This window comes from Labeo rohita, chromosome 10, assembly GCF_022985175.1.
Source record: "Labeo rohita strain BAU-BD-2019 chromosome 10, IGBB_LRoh.1.0, whole genome shotgun sequence".
In the NCBI taxonomy this organism is placed as follows: Eukaryota; Metazoa; Chordata; class Actinopteri; order Cypriniformes; family Cyprinidae; genus Labeo; species Labeo rohita.
In genome coordinates, this window is record NC_066878.1 from 109085 (window position 1) to 132500 (window position 23416).

The window sequence follows — 23416 nt, forward strand, 5'->3', positions numbered from 1 at the left end:
ACTTTAAGAAAATGTCAAAATAGCGAGATGTAAATGCACAATTTCAAGAAAAAGTTGTAACAGTGAGATGTAAACTCTTAATTGTAAGAAAAAAGTTGTAATAACGAGATGTAAACTCGCAACTGCGAGAAAGTCAGAATTGCGAGATGTAAACTCAATTGTGAGAAAAAAAAGTCTGAATTGTGAGATGAAAACTTGCAATTTCAAGAAAAAGTTGTAATAGCGAGATGTAAACTCATGACTGCGAGAAAGTCAGAACTGCGAAATGTAAGATCGCAACTGCGAGAAAATGTCAGAATTGCGAGATGTAAATTCACAATTTCAAGAAAAAGTCATAACACCGAGATGTAAACTCTTAATTGCGAGAAAAAAGTCGTAATAGTGAGATGTAAACTTGCAATTGTGAGGAAAAATGTCAGAATTGTGAGATATAAACTCAATAGTGAGAAAAAGTCGTAATTGCTAGATGTAAATGCTCAATTGCGAAAAAATTCAAGAAAGTAAAGAATTCAAGAAAGTCAGAATTGCGAAAAGTAAACTCAACTGCTAACAGTAAATTTGCAACTGCGAGAACATCAGAATTGCGAGATGTAAACTCATAACTGCAAGAAAACGTCAGAATTGTGAGAAGTTTATTTTTTATTCAGTGACACAAATGGGCTTCCATAGGTTTATTCTTCACTTGATTCAAATATTTTGTATGGAAACAAATCTTATTTTACACAAATTTTGCTTCTTAAGTATATGTTTCTTGTATTGAGGATGCTAAAACAGTTTTTTCTGGAAACAAGACAAAAATACAGATATAATAGTGATGCTTGCTATAGCAAACAGCACTAATAAGCCTGAATCCACTTGTACAGTGTCAACCGACATCAAGAACACCTCTGTTACTGTGTCTACAGTGTTAAACAGTGCTTTGGACTGACACACACTGGTAGACGCTGGTGACAGGCACACACACGCACACATACACCGAGCTCTGTTTTATTTCAACCAGTGCATTTGACACTATTGGCACTGAGAAAAGAGCACAAGCTCCCTTTGTGGCCGCATAATGGCTCCTTTGTGGCGTAGTATTTCGCCCCACATTCTCCACCGGCGTGAGGCTGCAGTCATCCCATGCACAAGTATGAAACACAAGCATCCTGGCCAAATTGTCCTGGGAGGCCACAACTACACCTGATGGGTCGTTATTAAATTAAAGCATCGTTTATATATATAGATTTGAGCTGTTTTGCAATAGTATGCAGTGGTTGAAATAAAACACATTTTGTGATGCTTGATCATTACTAATTATTTTTCCCACAAGCAAACCTATATTAGTTAGTGATCAAGATGATAATCCATTGGATTAGAGGAAGTGACAGCTATCACAGCCACACTGTGAAAATAGATGGCAACTTCATACAGTAGTAAAAAAAGGTTTTAATGACACAATTATAATGCAGCACCAAGTCACAGTAATTTCAGATTTCAGTCAAAGAACTATAACGCTATACTCCAGAATTATACCAGTACCTAGATCCCATTTTAAGCCATTATATTCATGCTCCACACAAAAAGTGGTTCAAAACTTATTCAGTAGTTCAGCGTGTGATTTTACTCAATATTATTTGTGTCATTTTGAACAGAGGCCGGGGCCCAAGTGAACTTCTTAGTGAACTTCTAAGGGGCATCGAGATGACTTAAGTAATTCAAATAAGCCTAGACAACTACAATAAAGTGCTAATTCTTATTTTAATTTAACAGTGTTTCAACATAGTTTTATTTTCTTCGAAGAACCAGGTTTCCCATGGTCTCGATACATAAAATAGCCTAATGTTAAGTGAGATATAAACTCGTAATAGCGAGAAAAGGTCCAAAATAAAAAAGTTATCATCTCACAAACAGAATAGATTAGAATAGAATTGCGAGATATAAATTCTCTATTGCAAGAAAAAGTCACAATTCTGGCTTTTTTCTTGCAATTGTGATCCCACAATTCTGACTTTATAACTCGCAATTTTAACTTTATAACTTGCAACTGAGAGTTTATATCTCACAACTCTGAGAAAAGTAGTCAGAATTGCAGGATATAAACTCACAATTGTGAGAAAAAGACAGAACTGTGAGATATAAATTATTGCTATTGTGCTATATGCTTGCTACTGCGAGTTTATCATCTCACAATTCCTGCTTTTTTCTTGCAATTCTGACGTAATTTTAACTTTATAACTCACATTTGCAAGTCTATATCTCACAACTCTGAGAAAAGTAGTCAGAATTGCGAGATATAATAAACTCACAATTGCGTGAAAAAGTCAGAATTGTGAGATATAAACTTGCTATTGCAAAAGAAAAGTCAGAATTACGAATTTTATCTCACAATTCTGGCTTTTTTTCTTGCAATTGTGACTTCATATCCCACAATTCTGACTTTATAACTCGCAGTTGCGAGTTTATATCTCACAACTCCAAGAAAAAGTCAGAATTGCGAGATATAAACTTTGCAATTGCAAGAAAAAAAATCTGAATTCACAATTACATTTTTATTTTTTATTCAATGGCAGAAATGGTCTTCCATAGATTTATTCCTAACTTGATTCAAAATATTTTGTCTGGAAACAAATCTCATCTCTTTACATTTTATGAGTATACACTTGTCTAATTATGCCAAGCTAAAAAACTTATATTGGGTAGAAATTGTGAATAAAAAAATACTTCACAAAATGATAATCCTTAATCTTTATTGAGTAAAATTACAAAAAACAGAAAAGTCATGAAACCTTTGATTACTGTTGAGGACTAAGAGGAGTCAAAAAGGTTGAGATCCTTTTTGTAGATTACTGAATTCTAGTGGGAATCGAATCAAATAATCACTTCAGTCACAGTTAGGATGCTTACTTAGAAGAAAACAAAGTAGCTCAATAGGTTTTAGAACAGAGTTTTTATGCAAAATGTTGTCATATCAGTCTGCTTACTCTCAAAAAACTAATTTAATCTGAATGAAGGTGACTTGATGTGCACTAACCACTCATTAAAACAACAAAGATAGCAGGTCAAAGAGAGAAAATGAGGTATTTAGTGAAAGATAAGTAGAGGAGGTGAAACAGTGCCATAACTGGTGTCATTTGCCAGGTCAATGGGAAGTGAAAACCCCTGAGGGCAGCTAAGTAAGTTGATACTTATAGGGGAAGATGTCACTAAAATCCAAATGTTTGGTCTACTCTGCATGCTGGAGCCATGCATGGGTGGTTTTGCACCTGTGGACGGCCACACACATTCCCATGAAACACCTCACCCTTTGTGAAATATATGGCTTGAGTGATAGCTGAGTAAATGCTCTTTGATTTGAAGGTGGGTCAACTGAAACTGGCGAATGACACAAACAAATGGCCACTGTTGGGACGAGAAGGAAAGGTCAGGAAAGAGTCGCCGGATACCTTTGACAACGGTCAACCAAGCTGAATGATGGGAGATCCCAATTGAATTGCCTGCCAAGCAAGTATACTCCCCAGCATCCTCAAAGGACACATTCCTCAACTGGAGCACCTCCATCTCCTTGTCGGTGGTGTTGAGGCCAGCCGTCTGGAAGAGAACGAGAAAAGCAGACCCGAGGCCCAAGACGTGAGGCGAAAGGAGGAGGAAGCGGGACAACACTGAGCTTGGGAAATTTTGGAGGAGTCGTTGCGTCTATCTGGTTGGTTTAAAACCAGTTAGATGCTCTGGAAACCACCTGAAATCTTTCCAACACCTGTAGAGGGATCAAATATTGCTGCCCAGCACCGTCACCTTCGATCTACCTCCACCCACATCAAGCAAGCCACATGGAGAGACTCCCCAGCAAGACCCAATCCAATTGGGTTGGGTAAACTGGAGGTTTCCATGGCATTATGGGATAGGGAAACCCAAAGCATGAGAGAAACCCAAGGTTAAAACCTCTACGGAGATTATTTCAGACTATCCTGTGGTCAAGTTACCTTGCGCGTCATGTCTAAGGACAGTTAACCAGGCTGACTGATTGGCTTCTCCTATATAATTGGACACTTTGCATATATACTCGCCGCCCTCTTCTTCTGTGATATTGTAGAGCGTCAGCACCTGGGTGTCCGAGCTATTGACCCCCGAGTGCTGGAGATGACAAGAGACCAAATTCATCACATCCGATCCCAATCCATCACATGCTAACATGTGTGGACCACTTAAAACTGACTGCATTTCAGTGTAAATCTTTACCTTTAGGACGCGTACGTAAGGGAGTCCATCAGGTCCCAGTTTGCTTCCGTTCACGAGTATGTGTTTGAGCCACTGAATGTGAGGCTGGGGATCGCTGAACACCTTGCAGACAAACTCTACGTCACTGCCGACCACAGCTGTTCGGTTTGCAGGGAGACCAGCGTACAGGATGGGCCTGTGCGGCGATCGCTCTGAAATATACACGAGATGAAGGTTGTTAGATTTGGATTCAGGCGCAGTATTTACTTCTGAACTGCTACTGGTTGATATTGAGAGATGACTGACCCACAACATCCAGCTGATAGGTGTGATTGATGCTTCCGTATTCGTTCTCCACCAGGCACGTGTAGTTGCCCTTGTCTGAGGGGACCACGGACTCCATGATTATGGTCCACATGTGTTCCCGCAGCTGAGAATGGTAGAAAAGAATCATTCTTTCAAATGTATTCACATAATATTTACTCCAAATACATATAAAATGAAAATTCTGTAAATAATTTTTCACCCTCATGTCGTTCCAAACCTGTAAGACCTTTGTTCATCTTTGGAACACACATTAAGATATTTTTGATGAAATCCGAGAGCTTTCTGAACCTGCATAGACAGCAACACAACTACCATGTTCAAGGCCTTAAAAGGTAGTAAGGACATTGATAAAATAGTCCAAGTGAATCAACCGTATCAAGCTACAAGAATACCTTTTAAGCGCAAAGAAAACAAAAATAACAACTTTATTCAACAATTTCTTCTCTTCCGTGTCAGTCTTCGATGCACATTCACAAGAGTACCATAATGCTGACATGGAAGAGAAGAAATTGTTGAATAAAGTCGTTATTTTTGTTTTCTTTGCACACAAAAAGTATTCTCATAGCTTCATAACATTACAGTTGAACCACTGATGTCACATGGACTATTTTACCATTGTCCCTACTACCTTTCTGGGCCTTGAACAGGTCTGTTGCATTGCTGTTTATGCAGTGTCAGAAAGCTCTCGTATTTCATCAAAAATATCTTAATATGTGTTCTGAAGATGAACGAAGGTCTTACGGGTTTGAAATGACATGAGGGTGAGTCATTAATGACAGAGTTTTCATTTTTGGGTGAACTAACCCTTTAAATGACTTCAATAGCAAAAAAAGAGAGATCAACATTTATCAAACAAATCTGAATAAATTCAGATTTGACAAACAAATCTAAATTAATAGAGGAATAATACTTAATCATTTTCATTTATACTGTCAAAAATGCCACATAGGCATAAGGGTTTGAATCCGTTCATTGACAGATTGATTCTGAAATGAATCATGATTCTACTAAAGTTTAAATAAGTATGGTGGTGTTTTAGTTCCACGTTTAAAAAAAAAAAAAAATCAAACATTATGAGATTAAAGTTGCACTATTTCGAGAATAAAGTTGAAATTACAAGAATAAAATCTGAAAATGTTGAATAGGAAGTCAAAATATTTAGACATTATGAGACATTCATTTCATTAAATTAGGCTATACACTGTTTTTCATTCCTCCTGATGTTCCTTTACGTTTATATTGTGCTATAAACTTTAAATAAAGAGGAAAAACATTTATAATTAGTTTTTTGTGATAAAACTGACAGAATTTGAAAGATGAGCTGTGTTATATTAAAAGCAACAAAGCACAAAATTATATTACTGGGTAGCTGGCTTTAATTCTCAAAACATTTCGACTTTATTCTTGAAGCATTTCGGCTTCATTCTTGAAATATTACGACTTCATTCTTAAAACATTTCTACTTTATTCTCAAAATATTATGACTTCATAATTTTTAGATTTTAAATGTATTTTTTTAACGTGGCACTAAAACACGGTTGTAAATTACAGACATTTAAATGATCATTTTATTGCTCTTTAGTTTAGGTATTTAATTTATTTTAATGCTCTTCAGTTTAGTAACTGCTGAACTATTCTAATAATGGACCCTGAAAGGAACTTAATGGCCAAATAAACATCAAAATTACTTTGATATTAATGATGTACCTTAATTTTAACTGTTGGTTACTATTTGTTCAAGCACTCTGTGGAACTTGTCTTAATATTTGCACTTTGTCTCTCTATGTCGAGTCTTGTCTCTCTGTGTTAAGGAACTGTATTTCACTTGTATATGGCTGGAGTGACAAGTAACCTCTTATGAATTATGAATTCATTTTAAAACAGCAGTAAATCATCACAAATATTTTACCAACCCCTAATCACTATGGCTAACTGTAACCAGAGCTCTGATGTTTTCTGCACGTTTCCATCAGGGTGTGTGTATTCAGGTGTCAGATTCAGGGTGTAGAGATTCAGGCTGTGATTCTGGCCTATTGTAAGCTGAGGTTTCAGCTTTCGTTCCCTCAGCTCAGGTGCAGATTAAATGAGGGCTGTATGTCCCACAAAACAGTGATATCAGTCAGCTACTGAAGTCTGCTCATGTGCAAACGTACCTTGTAGCCCCCGATGCGCTGGTCTCTTTTGAACTCCTTTCCATTCTTAAGCCAGCGTAGTTTCGGCATCGGGTTTCCCTCGGCTTGGCATCGGAATTTCACCGTTTTGCTGGCCGGTACGGCGTGAAGCTTCTTTTCCATCTTTTCAGGCTGGGCCCAATGAGGCGCCATCGCTACATTGGGAAATATGGCATTAATAACGACAAATAATTCATCATTTGATCGCCTTTCTGAAAAAGAGAGTGCATGCTTACGTAAGAGCTCCTGGCTACTTGACGGCTTGTTCTCTTCTGACGATGACTCATCGTCGTCCTCATCCTCAGAAGACGCCACTGCGTGACCTGTGACAAAGTCGACAGGATGTGTGTCAGAGAATAAATTCATACAATTAATCATACACAATTTAGATGACACAAATTCAGCAAAGCACATGCAGATGTGCTTATTTATTTGTTTGTTTATCCACCTTGAACATTAAACCTCCTAATGTGATGGTTTATATTCCTTAAAGTGTTTTTACCAGCCTGGAAGCAAAGAACTGCAACAGGCTGAGATCATTCATGAAGTTATTTATTTATTCACAACACTCTAGTGATTTTGCATTCTTGCTTGATCTGAAAAGTGAACCAGGACGAAGTAACGCATCCGCCCTTCACAGAGCGGTGGACAGCGAGAGCGCATGAGTCACCGCAGGCTCCGCTCCAGAGCCGTGCCCACGCTCCCATCGCACAGACGCAAACACACACACTCTGGGGAGCTGTCTAACAAATTCACCACTCAACGCCTGACACATTCCACAGCTGAACGGAGAGAGACGACCTCACAATGTCTCAGTTGCTCATCTATAACAACAATACAATCCCAAAAAGCAGCTTGGACTAGTTTTTAACAATTTCAGAAGACTACAAGTGGTGTTTGCCTGTGCAGAACTGGTCGGGATGATGCCAGGGGGGTTGCTATGTGGTTGCTTAGATCATGTCTAGGTCATATTTTAAGGTTAACAGAAAATAATTATATTTTGGAAAAAAGAAAACGAAGCTCACTGAAGTGCTTTGAAACATGCAGTATTATTCTATGTGTTGACATAATTTAAATTGAAACAGGAAGACATATCAAGCAGTCCTGCCTCCTTTTATAAATAACCAATAGCATTTTAGCCAATAGCTGCAATGGTTCATGTGAAACATAATGCCAAATCTGCTGTTTTTTCCAAGAGTAGATTAACGTCTGTGGATTTGAACTTAAAAAAATGTACTTGTATTTACGTCTTTCCGAGGTTGAAACAAGGTACCTTCTGATGTTCATTCATGCTATAACTAGATAAGATGAAAAGATGATCGGTTCCCTTGCCGCTGTGTACTGAGGCGCTACAGCGATCTGTCACGACACATTAAAGAGCCACAAAATGTTTTTTACTCTTTGAATATCTAACAAAAATAACATTTGAAAGCAGAGACCTAATGTAACATGCTTTGTCTTGTCTGTCGACATGCTGTCAGTTTCCTCTTTGTTCTGCGATGTATTTTTCACTGTGTGAGAACATGACGTGTCAAACGCAGTGTTGCCAAATCCATGGTCTTACCGCATATTTAGGCTACTTTTACACTGTTGCTGTAGGTTGTATTTTAGTCTGCAGGTTAAAAGTGGTCCTTCCCTCCAATACCCACCCACCAGACTGCCATTTCCATGGAGCAAAAAAAAGTTGGAATTTCCTTTGCAGACCTGGCAACCCTAAAAGTATCGACATTAACTAAGGGGGGGCGGGTCTTTACAAAGGGTCAATTAAGAATTTTGAAATTACTATTGACCTGGAATGTGAAAAGAAAAAACAGACATTTAAATAATGATTTTAGACATTTAAATTTTAAAGTATTTTTACATCAGTGTAGTATTTATTGTACTACATTTAATTGATTAAAAATGATTTGAAAAAAAAGATATATTTAAGAATAAATCATTTAAACTGCATGTATTTTAGGTATTACAGGAATGAAGATCCTCTTTGAGAACAATAAGAATCACAACAAAAATAAATAAGTACAATATCTGAACATCACATGCTGTACATTAAGGTAATTATGTAGTTTATGCATATTTTTTTTATCAGACAAAAAAAAAAGTTTTTAATGCACATTTTAAGATTTTATGCACATTCTGGCATTTCCATCCATAATTTTTTAAACAATATCACAAAATGTACATAAAAAATGTAAATAGAAACTTAGCTAATGCACAAAAAAAAAAAAAGCATAATCAACTTGGTCATTTCAACTTATGTTAAACTGACTTTAAAAAGTTGAATCTCATAATTTAGCAAAATAAGTTAAACAATTTCAACAAGTTTTTGTAAGGTAAAGTTGCCATGACGTGTTGCCAAGTGTTACTGGTTGTCCCGCAAAACTGAGCAACTTTAACACTGTTGCTGCTGGTTTTTCCATGTCTGCGGGTTGAAGTGACCCCAATATAGTGATATTTAGCCACTGGAATGTGATTTTTAATGGAGGACCTCCATCGAAATACGACTGGGCTAGTTGAGTAGCAATTGGATAGGTTTTGTAGTAAAAACCTGGCAACCCTGTTTGTGGCAAAAAGGGTCAAAAGAGTCTATGATTTTCTGGTCTCAAAATACAGTTCAGATTCCTCCTTTAATAGTAGTTAATGACATTTTGTCACTTGTTTTCTTGTTCGTTTGCTTAGAAAAGCAGCAGAACAACTCAGAAATCAAGCCACAAATCATTCATGTCCATAGCACAAATGGGGGTTTAGAAAAAATACACAGTCATTTGTGAAGAAATTAATGTTTTTTCAAAAAGAAAAAAACACAAGCTCATCCTCTCTAAGGTCCTACAAGACATACCTGTCACGTTAATGATGAAATAGTCAGAGTGGTTGCCGAATAAGCTGTGGACAGTGCAGGAGTAAAGCCCTGAGTCTGTCAGCTCCACTGACCCGATCTCCAGCTGGCCCCCGTTCACCCGCATGTGGTCTCCATTCAGCACTGTAGCGTGGTCTTTAGTCCAGATGACCCCTAGGCCTACGGCTGGGATCTCGTCTTGAGCCAAGCACTGTAGCACCAAACGCTCCCCGGGGAACAATGTGTACAGCTCCATTTTCACCTCTGTTCGGACTGGTGGTGGAACAGAAGACCAGCGATGGTTTGGCAAATGGGGCACTGGATCAAAATCGGCATTTCAAAACAAAGTGAGAGACAAGAGACGGCTCTCGTCTAAAGAAAAGTGAAAAATACTGCAAAACTTAAAGGTAAGGGCTGACTAACAAAAGAGGGATGAGCTTGTGAAGCACCATGGGGAAAGAAAGCTAAGGAAGTGATGACTCAAAAACACAAAAAAAATGAATGAATGAAACTATACAAATATGAAAGGACCACCACCAACAAAAGAAAGAAAATAAGGCCAAAAAAAAAAAAAAAAAAAATCAAAGATGAATATAAAAGAAATTAATATGAAAAATCATCTACATTTTGTGAATCAGACAAAACCTGCCGAGATCACATTTGGCCATATTTTAACCTAAAATAATAGAAAACAATTATTATATTTTGGACATAGGAAATTAAGCCTTAAGCATTAATATTTTTGAATGACAATATTATTTATGACAATTAAGCACATTATGATTACTCTAATTACAGTAATGCAAAAAAAAAAAATCTCTCTTTTAACTAGAATGTGAAAAAATTGGTTTAAATTATGATTTTAGATATTTCATTAGTAAAGTATTTATTCAGTAAGATATATTTGTTGTACAGCATTTAATGATTTAAAATAAATCATTAATGACAATAAAAAAATAAATAGAAATAATCATCAAACATAAATAAATGAATGAATGAATTAAAACATTGTATGCCAATTTTAGGTATTACAGGAATAATACTTAAAATATTATATTTACATATAAATATTATATTAAGCTTTATACATTAATATTTTTGATTGATAACATTATGACAATAATGTAATGTAAAAAATATTTCTTTTGACTGGAATGTGGAAAAAGGGTTTAGATAATGATTTTAGATATTGATTTTTCTTATTTATACATAAATAAATACATCATAAATTATTTATACAAAAAGATATATTTGTTGTAAAACATTTAATGATTAAATAAATAATAATTTTAAAAATATAATGTAATATAATAATATATAATAAAATATTGTACAACAATTTTAGGAATTACAGGAATGTAATGTCCCCTCTTTGAGAACAAAAAAAAAAAAAAAAAAAAAAAAGTAAAATATCTGAACATTACGAGAATAAGATTTTGATGAGGAAAATGTGCTTATTTCTCAAATAATGTTGCAATGTACAAAACCTGGATACTCTTAATAGTCTATTTTCTTAACCGCAGCAAAATATAATTATAAAATATAAATATAATTATTTCTTGTTTTGTTTAGTTTTTTTTTTTTTTTTTTGAGGTATAATGTGGTCTAGGCATGTTTACGAAGAGATTCATCCACAAATTCAATATTGCACACAACTCCAACACTTCGAATCTAAAACACAAGCCTGCTAGCAAGAAATGCGATATTTCCTCCACAAAAAAGGGGGAAGTTCTTAAGAAAAAATGAAACAGTTTAAAGATTAACCTCCAGTGGCCCATTACACTACTTAGGCCCGAGTTTCAGTACATACACAACAAAAGCCCAAAAAAACCCTGACGCCACAACATACGGCCATCCCATTCAAAGAGACCCCCCACCAACCTAAAGTCACCTTAATTGTCAAACAAACTAATCCGTCCCTTTTGTCCTCCGCAGCGTTTCCTGACAATGCGAGCGGATCCGTAAGAGACGGAAGGGGGAAAGAGCGTGCGTTTGGAGAGACGGAGAAGAGCCTGTAACAGCAGGTTCCTCGGCTTGTTGTCATGGAGATCTCACTTGAGCCAAGTGGAGGTATTTCCTGGATCACAGGCCCCTTAATCCCGGCAGGGAAACGGGACGAGAGGGGGCTGGGATCAACTTTCGCTTCAGCCCAATTTAACCAAAAAAGCATGGCGAGCAAGAAAGGTTGAGGCTGATGTCTCATCCTATATCCTTCCATTCCCTTTATTTCCAATCATTCCCATCACTTACTAGAGCAGAAGCATGACGTGCACCCCTAAACCTCACATTTACAAGAAAAACAGCACTTTTAACTGCAGTTAAAAGGGCTGACAACTCCCAGCATGCCTTTTGATGCCTTTATACTAAAATTAAAAGCCTGGCTGTTAGTATTGTTGCAATAAATCCAGATAAGTTATTTTTAGAAGAGGCTAGCGTTTATAAATTTTTCATAGACAGTGGTTTTACTTTAAGCGGCAAAAGAAAGGACAAAAATGTCTATAAAAAACATCAATATTAGCCTGCCATTTATAGAACCAACAAAATCCAACATTAAGAGTTTGGTTTCTGAATTGCTTTTGAAATTCAATGGTTTTAGCGAATGAACTAGTATTTAATGTAGTCTGGGTAGTACTTTTTTACTTATGGTTTTGGAGGATGATGACATGTCAAGAGTTTGGGGTTGGTAAGATTTTCAAAAGAAGCCCTTTTACGCTTACCAAGGCTGAATCTATGAGATCAAAACACAGTAAAACATTATTACAATTTAAAATAACTATTTTCTAATTTAATATATTTTAAAATGTAATTTATTCCTGTGATTCCAAGCTGAATTTTCAGCATCATCACTCTAGTCTTAAAATAAACAGCAATTCAAAATTAAAATAAATAAATAAATAAATAAATCATTTTTATTACATTTTATTTGACTTAAAAAAAAAAAATTAATTACAGGTTATTGCATAAAACAATTTTCATCACTTAAAATAAAATGAAATAAAAAAATTTGAAAAACTCTTTATTTTAGCTAGTTGCCAGAAATTAACAGAATTAAATTTAAAAAGATCAAAAATAGTAAAAACAGTAATTTTGTAAAATATTATTACAATCATCATTACTTAAAGTAAAAAGGAAAAAAAATACATTTTAATAATAAATTTAAAAAAATAAAATAAAATAACTCATTTTATTTTTGCCAATTGCTGTTTTGGTTCAAATTGATGTACTAAAATAACTAAAATGGAAATTTAAATTAATTAAAACTATAGACATTTTTAAAAACTAGCAAAAAGTACATAAACACAAACTAGACTAAAACTTTAAAATAAAAATTGACTTTTAAAAAACGTTTCTTATGCTCATCAAGGCTGCATTTATTGGATCAAAAATAGTAAAAGCTAGTAATATTGTGAAATATTATTACTATTTAAATTAACTGTTTTCTATGTCACATGATCCTTCAGAAATCATTCTAATATGCTGATATGATGAGTAAGAAACACATATTATTATCATCAGTGTTGAAACAGTTGTCTTTACTCTCACTTTTTTTAGCTATTTAATGCATGTTTGCTGATTAAATGGATTAATTTCGTTAAAAATAAATAAAATATTTTTACTGAGCCAAATGGTTTGAACGGTAGTGCATGACTAGTTACTATTTGCAAGTATTATTTTTTTTTTTCCTCTGTTCTCCACAGTCCCATGAACAGAACAGACCACTGACCCCTTTTTTGGGCTTTCAAACAGTTCAAAATCAAGGCAATCATATGCACACTTCCTTCCAAAACGGTTCATGTGGCGAATCTACAGTCAGAATATGATACAAAGTTATTGCACCTCACCTAAAAGGTTTTTGCACGTAAAAATGCATCATGTTCGATCCTCAACATGCAGAAATTCAAACCATTCCAACAAGGGGGAGGAGCACACCGCCTAAACAGCCGAAATGGGGAAACCTTGGAATTGGAAGCACATTTTGTTTACAGAAAAGCTCTGTGGAAAAAAAATGTTTATGACTGCTAGAAAATAATCTAACTAAATTAAATCAGAAGATTTTCCACAAAACAAAACGAATATGCTCCTACGTCATTCTTCCCAGTCTGACCGACCCAAAAACACAAGCATGATTTCATCGGCGAGCCGTACCAACGCACATCTGTGCGCTCGGATTCAGACCGCTCCGGACTGGCTTCTTGGAGACGCGAAGAGAATGTGTTTTCTCAGAAGGAGGCGGAGGCCCGACCCATTTGTCTTGGTCAGTCAGTCCATGCTAAAGTGGACAACATCTGTCATCACCTCGTTATTCATCCGCGACATCTTTAAAAGCCTAAAAGTCGTTGCATTTCAGATCATTACGAGCCTTTAAATGAACTAAAGCTTCAATAAAACAAGTCTCGAATCCTTATAGCCGTCCGTCTCTCCGCATCGACCAGGATCGGTGCTAAGCTCTGGACTTGGCTGGGAATCAGTAGAGGAAGTCATAGCCTGGATGGATTGCTGCTGGGATTTCCTGCCTGGCTAGTAATAGTGCCGGGCACCGAGTCACTACAACAAGTCAATTCAGGCAAGGAGGCAAACAGACAGTTCGATCAAGGCTCACAAACAATGGACCAAGAGTTTATACAGCAACAGGATGTGGACGATGGCTGTTTTCACATGTAGATGAGCTCCGCAGTTCACGGTGTACAACATATTAGTCTTAAGCGACTGTGAATGAACACTATGTCCACTTGTATGTAAACATGCATCATTAATTAGGCTGTTGACAATTGAGACTGTAGTGTAAGTGTGTTGGTGTCAGGCTGTCACAACAATTCGAACTCCTGCCTTTAGAGTAAAGTTATAAGCAAATTATCAAACTTACTGATTCCACTCAAAACAATGAACTATAAGGATGCATCAATATAAAAATTCAGGCCAAAAAGATAATAATAATTTTGTCTAAATTAAAAATAAAACTATGAAAAATGCATGTTCATTTTAAGATTTATTACCTAATTAGGGTTTATAAGACTGACTTCACGTGAGCAAGATGATGATAAAGGTCATTTAAAAATGTAAAACAGTTAACTAAACCCATAAACAAATTAAAAGTTAACTACACCCATAAACAAATTTGAAATTATATATTTATTGTATTACATTATTGTATTACATTTTACATAAAATAAATGTAAATTTTAGATTATAAGTTACAGTTAACTAAAACCATAAAACAATTTTCACTACGTGAAATAAAAATTTAAAAACTCATTTTATTACCTTTTATTTTACCTAAAATAAATAAATAAATAAATAAAAAATTATTATGATTTATTACAGGAAACTAAAACCATAAAACAATTTTCATCACTTGAAATAAAATACACTAATTTCATTACATTTTATTTTACTTACTTAAAATAAATAAATAAATAATTTAAATTATGGCTTATTTCAGGTAACCACAACCATAAAACAATTTTCATTACTTGAAATAAAATGAACTCAACTCAAAATTAAACTTATTTTATTGCATTTTATTTCATTTAAAATAAAAAAAATAAATTATTTACATTATGTGTTATTACAGGTATCAAAAACCATAAAACAATTTACATTACATGAAATAAAATGGAAAAAAAAAAATTATATATATATATATATAAAATATTTTAAAAAATAATTTTATATATTTAACATTAAAATATATATATATTATGGGTTATTAGAGTTAACTAAAACCATAAAACATTTTTCATTACTTAAAATAAAATTGTTAAAAAAAATAATTTTATTATCACTTACAATGAAAAATAAATTATTTAAATTATGGGTTAGTTGACTAAAACCATAAAACAATTTTCATTACTTGAAATTTTAAAAAAATAATTTTATTACGTTTATTTTATATACAATAAAAAACAATTATTTAAATTATGGGTAACTACAATCAACTGAAAACATAAAACAATTTTTACTGAAATAAAATAAATGTTAACTGAAGTAAAATAAAAATATATATAAATAAAATTACTTTTTTTCCCCAGCAAGCTGCATTTTTTATTTAAATTGATGTACTACAATAACTACAACTGAAATAAAAGTAATAAAGACTATAATCATTTTTCAAAAATAAAAACTACAAAACCAAATAAAGTCTTTAAATAAAAATGAATACAAATCTTAATACAAACTATAATATTATCACAACTATACCAAAAGAACAGAGATATAGATACTGACATATAATTTTGGGAAAAAAAAAAAAAAAGAAATACCAATATATTAAAGCCAGACAGTAAGACAAAAGCAGCTAGTGAGCATTCCAGATTAAATTAATAAATGATTCAAATCCATTTTCTGATTACAATAGCGGTCTGTATTGTATTCAGACGACTTTTAGCATGTTAAGTCTTTACAATGCTGCGCATTCCACCACGATCCATCTGAACCTCTAAAGTTTCAGGAAAGCGCAAAAGACCCCAAAGCTCCTTGGATGCATAAAGGAAAAGCATCTGGAGTCCTACAGCACATCAGACCCTAATGAGTTCCAGCTCCGCTAGTTAACTCCACATCAAAAACGGAGCCATGACCAGAACTCTGCTGCTGCGTGAGGTAGAGCCAAGTGTAAACTAAACATCAAATGAATGTATTCCAGCCTAAATCACGCAAGTAAAAGATGTGCTGCTCTCGTCCATTTGTTTCGATTTGCGCCACCTCAGATTACAAATGGCCTGGAAGCAGACATGGGAACAGGAAAAGCTTACCTTGTTCGGTTACTGCGGGACGTGAGTGGGCCAAAGGGAGCTGAGCAAGAATAACCCACAGGAGAAGCAAACGCCATGACTTCATCATCCTGAGAGAAGCCATGCCACGGCAGCTGGGCGAGGAGGATGGGCCGAGACAGCTCATTCACACAGCTGTGGGCAACACTGGCCCATCAACACCGGCAGCATAGAACTACCTGCCAAAAAGTGAAAGAGGTACAGGAATTAGTCTTACATAGATGCAATAAGGAAAAGCACATAAGGGTTCTTTACATTGGAAAAGGGTTCTTCATATTATTAAACATTTCTTCACATCAAGAAAAGACAGTTCTTTTAAGAGCTGTACACTGAAGGGTTCTTTGGGCAACACAAAATGGTGTGGAAAATTACACATTTTTTAAGAGCATAGTGTGCTAGAGGTTTCTGGTTGGCTAAAATAAAGGTTCTTTATTGGCACCAATAGTTCCATGATGAACTTTTAAAATCCCTGGAACTTTTCCATTCCATAAAAGATTCTTTATAGTGGGAAAGAGTTCTAAAATGTTCTAGAAATGGTTCTTTTAAGAATTTTTCACTAAAAGGAACCCAAAATAATTCTTCCATGGCATTGCTGTTAAACCCCCCTTTTGGAACCTTTATTTTCATCCCCTGCTATGTTCAGATATAGAAATAAGTAGGGGTCAACCGATTATCAGCACCGATATTACACATTTTAATGGTTATCGGTATCGGTCATTTTCAAAACCGATTTGCTGATAAATTCACTTAAAACTTTTCTTGTCAGAGTCCTTGTTATTCTTAATTTGGACATACATTTTCATTTGTACACCAAACATATAACATCCATGGAACTTTTCCATTCTATAAAAGATTATTTATAGTGGAAAAGAGTTCTATAAATAATTCAAATATTCTAGAAATGGTTCTTTTAAGAATTGTTAGATTAAAGGTCATTTCAGGAACCCAAAACGGTTCTTTCATGGCATTGCTGTGAAAACTCCCTTTTGGGAACCTAATTTTTATCGCCTGATATGCATAGATATGGAAATAAGTAGGGGTCGACCCGATTATCGACACCGATATAAAGCATTTTTATGGTTATTGGTATGATTTTCAAAACAGATTTGGCAATAAAATAATTCAAAAGACTTTAAAGAGAGAGCATTTTTATGGTAATTGGTATTGGTCAATTTTAAAACCGATTTGCTGATAAAATTATATAAAAGCGTTTTTGTCAGAGCCCTCGTTATTCTTAATTTTGACATTAATTTTTATTTTTACACCAGACATATATAAATATAACAACCATGGAACCCTTTCATTGCAGTAAAGAGTTTTTATAGTGGAAAAAGAGTTTTTTAGATAATAAAAATTGGTACTTTTAGGAACTGTTCACTGAAAGGTTATTTCAGGAATCCAAAAAAGGTTCTTCTATGGCATTGCTGTGAAAAACCTTTATTTTTATCCCCTGATATGTTAAGATATGGAAATAAGTAGGGGTCAACTGATTATCGGCACCAATATTAAGAATTTTTAAGGTTATCGGTATCAGTCATTTTTAAAACCGATTTGCTGATAAAATTAAAACATTTATTTTCATCCCCTGATATGTTTAGATAAGGAAACAAGTAAGGGTTGACCGATTAAAGCTTTTCTATGGTTATCGGTATTTCAGGAACCCAAAATGGTTCTTCTAGCTGTGAAAACCTCCTTTTGGGACCTTTATTTTGATCCCCTGATATGTTTAAATATGGAAATAAGTCAGGGTCAACCGATTATTGCTGCTGATATTAAGCAGTTTTATGGTTATCAATATTAGTCATTTTCAAACCCGATTTTCTGATAAAATAATTTAAAAGCATTACAAAAAAAGCTTTTGTCAGAGCCCTTGTTATTCTTAATTTTGACATTCATTTTCATTTTTATATTGACATATATATCGGTTCTCAATATCGGTTCTCGGCCTACTTGATCTGTAATAATTGGTATCGGCCCTGAAAAACACATATCGATCGACCCCTAAATACAAGTCAAGTTGGAATGATATTCATGAGTTGAGCGCATATAAACAACACTGCAATACCACTTAGAAACTTAAATTTTGGGGGCGTGTCCATTACAAATCATGACAATCGAATTAGTTTGGCCTTAATTAGGTTTTAAATGCAAATGCTGTGCATTTTGTGCACAGTTAATGAAAATATCTATAAAACTTGCTAGAAAACAATAGATACATAGATAAAGCATCAAATAAACTTCTAATATGCAGTCTTCACTTTTAATTTTGTGATTTTTAGTTTAAACAAAATTACTTGATCACATCACAGAAGTAGGAAAAACTAAAGGATTTAAAGCAAGATAAAATGTTCAAAAGTTTGAGGGCAGGAAGCTTGACAACAATAAATGTTTCTTGAGCAGCAATTCAACATATTAGAATGATTTCTGAAGGATCATGTGATGCTGAAGACTGGAGTAATGATGCTGAAAATTCAGCTTTGCATCACAGGAATAAATTACATCTTAAAATATAATCAAACATAAAACAGTTATTTTAAATTGTAAAATTGAAATTCAGCCTTTATGAACATAAAAGACTTTTTATTCATTTAAAAAAATAAAATAAAATTATCAGCCCCACACTTTTGAACAGCGGTGTAAGTTCCCACTTATAACTATATCAAAGAGCCACAATATAAGCCCAAAAGCATTCACAGTCTGCTTACAAAGACCAGACCCCTCTCATTTACTGAAATAACAACGTCACCTAGCCATAAAGCCCATCTGGTACTCACTAATTCGACTTCTAAGGCTCCTTCATTCCTCTTAAATATTAATTAAGTTTGATTAGCACTGACAACTGTTTATGCGTCAATTCACCACTCATAAAACAAACACACTGATAAATAACCTAAAAACTCAGCTTCCTGACATAAAATGCAAATTTAACTAAGAAAAAGCTATAACTTTCAGACTACAGACCTCACAAATCAAAAACTAGTTTAAACACAGGTTTTCCCACAAGTATGAAGAAAATAGAGGCCCCAAACCTCTCGACCCCTCACCCAACAGCAGCTGCCCCCCTGAGTAGGTGTGGAGAGGCCATCCCAGTGGTGTGAAACACATCTGTTAATGCTATGCCCCCCTAAGACTCGCCACTTGACACTTGGCTTTCCACGGGACCCCAGTCACGCCTCCATCCCTGCCAAACGTTACCCAACAAAAGCCCCGTAATCTGGCGGTTGTTTTTGTACCCCCTCCTCCAATAATCGCACTGAAAACCATTTGCTCTCGCACCTCCGACTTTACTCACAATTTCCAATCTGAAACAACACAGTTTGGTGCCATGTGTTTTGCTCTCATTACTGAGAATGAGGGGAATTAGAGTATTAGTGAATGCAAATAAAGTTGATTAGCACCTTCGTTGCAAGTGCGTTTAAAATACTCAAGCATGATCCATTCTCATCCGGAGGAGTAGAAGTAGAGCAAAGTCCCATTCTGTTAATTGTGATCACCTCATTAGAATGATAAACGAGGGATGTCCGTCCATTACTGAGAGCTGTCGGACGGTTTTATGCCAGAGTAATTCATCTGAAGGCAAGTACATGAAGAGCCGGTCGTTCTGCAGTGGGTGGCGACCCTGAATGAAAAATCCTAAATGCTGGTGTGCAGCGGGTTTATGATAAGGCCATAAACGCAGTTCATTTACCTCACAGGCGCTGTCCATAACCGTGTCAAAGCAGTAAAATTTAAGAATCTCTTAAACTGATGAGAATGTGGAGTTATTTGTGGTACGTTTTCACACATGAAACTGCGGCACGCAGACGAGATTTAAAGAAATGTTATTAGACGAGCTATAAAAGTGTTTTTCAACAACAGTCACGAAACCATATAAAAAAAAGAAGTGTGAAGTTATAGAGGGATAATAGCTAACATGTTACACAGTCCTACCACCAGTCTGATGGATTTTGGAGAAAGAAAAAAAAAAAGTTTGATAGTGCTCACATTTGCTAGCTTGTGCTATTTTAAAAATTGATATACAGGAAACAAGCAATTTCCAATGCTACCCACCACAAAAAAATAAAAGAATAAAAACTAGAAAAAACTAGACTTACAAGAACAGAAAACATACTTTGAAACAACTTTCACTCAGACATTTATGGAGGCCTGTTTCTGCCACTAAATAAAATAAAAAAGGTAATTGTGACTTTAAAAATCACACAAATCTGACTTTTTTTTGACATCAGAACTGCATGATACAAACTTGCAATTCTGACTTTGAGATAAATTTGCAATTCTGAAATAAAAAAAAAATTTAATCAGAATTGTGTAATACAAACTCATTGTTCTGACTTTATTTCTCAATTCTGAGAATTAAAGTCAGATTTGTGAGACAAACTCACTTTTTCCCGCAATTGCAAGTTTACATGTCACAATTCTGACTTTTTTTTAATCAGAATTGTGCAATACAAACTTTTTTTCAAATTCTGACTTTTTGCAACATAAACTCGCAATTCTGAGATAAACTTGCAATTCTAAGAAATAAAGTCAGAACTGTGAGACCTAAACTCACAATTTTGACATTTTTTCTCACAATTGCAAGTTTACATCTCACAATTCTGACTTTTTAATGAGAATTGCGTGATACAAACTCATAATTCTGATTTTTTTTTCTGACAATTCTGAGAAATAAAGTCACAAAATAAAGTCACAAACTCACTTTTTTTTTTTTTTTTTTTGTATTTGCAAGTTTATATCTGGCCTTTATTTAATCAGAATTGCATGATACACTTGCAATTTTTGACTTTTCCGACATAAACTCTAAATTCTGAGAAATAAAGTCAAAAATGCTCTTTTTTTCTCATAATTGCGAGTTTATATCTCACAATTCTGATTTTTTTTTTTTTACATAAACTCACAATTCTGAGAAATAAACTTGCAATTCTGACTTTATTTCTCAGAATTGTGCAATTCTGAGAACATATCAGTCTTTTTCCCCCTTCTGAATTGGACTTTATAACTCGCAATTGATAGTTTATATCATGCAATTATGGGGAAAAAAATAAAAAATAAATAATAATAATAATAATAATAATAATAATAATAATAATCGCAATAACCTTATTTTTTTTTTTCAGTTACGGAAACAGGCTTCTATATAAATTGTAAAACATACTCAAATAATGTTTGTTTTATTTACAATTTTGAAAATTCATTTTTACAACATACTCTCATTATCTCTAATGAAAACAATCAAAAATATTATATTAAAAACATTGCATCCAAAGATTAACAAATATAAAAAATTCATATTTGGCCTTAAATAACCTTAGAGTAATTGCACATACTTGTACTATTCTCCTTTGCAAGCTGCTTTGGACAAAAGCATCCTCTAAATGGATAAATGCAAACGAAAGAATTTCAACTCAACTATTGCCACCAAAATGGCATTGAAACCAGCCTTCCTTTCAGAATTCCCCACAGTAATGCAAGAGGAGCATTTGAAAAGCCCATTGTGATAATTAAAGGTTGGGGTTTTGCTGTGTTCCCTACCCCCCTGAGAGTCCAGAGTCCGGACCCTTAATTACTATGCTGCTGCATCCATGCATGACATTCCTCAACTCAGTGTTTGTTTTGGGAGATAGTCATGCAATCCATCCCAGGACCCCCTCCAACCCGCAGCAACTCTCAACCGCCTGGGTAGTTATCAGGCTTTACACCTGTAATTGCATAGATTAGGAAAGGAAATCCAAGTGAATTATTTCACCATTTGCCTTCCTATCCACACCTCCGTTGGCTTTGTTTTGCACAATCCCAGATGCGCACTAAAAACTCTGAAAAATGGGAATGACATTAGTGGTTATACACTCTTAAAAATAAAGGTTCTTTGTGGGCATCAATGCTCCATAAAAAAAAAACACTTTAACACAAAAAGGTTGTTTATAGTGGAAAAAGGTTGTTAAATATCCTCACACACTAAGAAAATCTGAATCATGGAATATCTAAAACTCAGCTGCAGAGGGAAAAAAAAAGCTTGTACTATTCAGTTTTGCTGAAAGTAACACTGAGAAGATTACCAGGAAGAAACCAGCAGCAGGAATAAGTCACAGCGGGCGAATAAGCAACGCTCTGACCAGGTGTATGGACGCAGCTCGTCTTTCAGCGCATCCAATATTACACATTCAATTTGGATGGACTCCAGTTGACACGGCTGACTATGAGATTCGGCTGTAACTCAGCACAAGTGCTACAATAAGTCAAGATGGGTTACTCAGGGAGGGGTTTGTGGTTTTGAAAAATATCTGTTTAATTTATGAATCATCTCTGAAATTAATGCTTGTGGAATGAAGTGGTCATCCTCAGAGATGCTGACACGTTCACTTGTGATCAGAAAGTGGCCCTAAAGGTAAATTAGCGTAAATCTTGAGTATGGGACTGACTCAGTTTCAGTCGTTTTTGACTAAGAATGACTCCACTAGTGCATCTTTCCCCCCTAAAGTCGTTAACAGAGGACGGCCAAGGGACATCAGCTCAATTAAACCACAAAACCCCTGATTTATCATTAACACAGAAGCAGATCACCCTGGAAAGGTTTGTTTCCTCAAGGAACACAATGCATCCATAATAAACACTGGACAGACAATGCCACCTAGGGTTTTACAGCTCAAAATAGGTCACTTTTCATATTCATTGATATGCAAATAGAGGAAACACAATGTAGCATTCTTATTCTACTCCTGCTGTGAGCACCTATTCAAGGTTTGTCTCTTCATGAATGTGCAAATACAATGGAAATGAGAATGATTTACTTTAAAAAGCACAATTATACATATAGGCTATCTATCGGTCTATATCTCTGTATCTCAGTCATTTAGGCTATGACAATACTTAGCCAAGTATTGATTCTACACTCTACATAAAACTTGGAAAACTCGTCTTTGCAAAAAAACAACAGTTTCTTTGAAATATACAAAGATACATACTTAATAAAAAAATAACATTACGCGCAACAGATAACATTTAACATTAAAATGTTGAGGTGCTTCTTAAAATTAAAAACACTCACCTTTGGATGTTATTATGAGCACTGGATTGCGTTGAAATGCACTTCTCGTTGGTGTTATTTAGGTTTGTAAAGC

General features: G+C 34.8%; 1 protein-coding gene across 1 annotated transcript in view; it reads right to left on the reverse strand.

Annotated features, from left to right (window-relative positions):
* The window catches only part of fgfr1b (fibroblast growth factor receptor 1b), a 30657-nt gene that overhangs the window by 6905 nt on the left and 336 nt on the right, over window positions 1–23416 (reverse strand). The window contains 8 exon segments of the mRNA XM_051121486.1: window positions 3426–3570; window positions 4219–4409; window positions 4504–4627; window positions 6678–6850; window positions 6932–7018; window positions 9535–9849; window positions 16281–16477; window positions 23344–23416. The exon segment at window positions 23344–23416 is cut by the window's right edge and continues 336 nt beyond it. Of these exon segments, the coding sequence (XP_050977443.1) occupies window positions 3426–3570; window positions 4219–4409; window positions 4504–4627; window positions 6678–6850; window positions 6932–7018; window positions 9535–9849; window positions 16281–16425 (1180 nt within the window). The 5' untranslated portion in view covers window positions 16426–16477; window positions 23344–23416.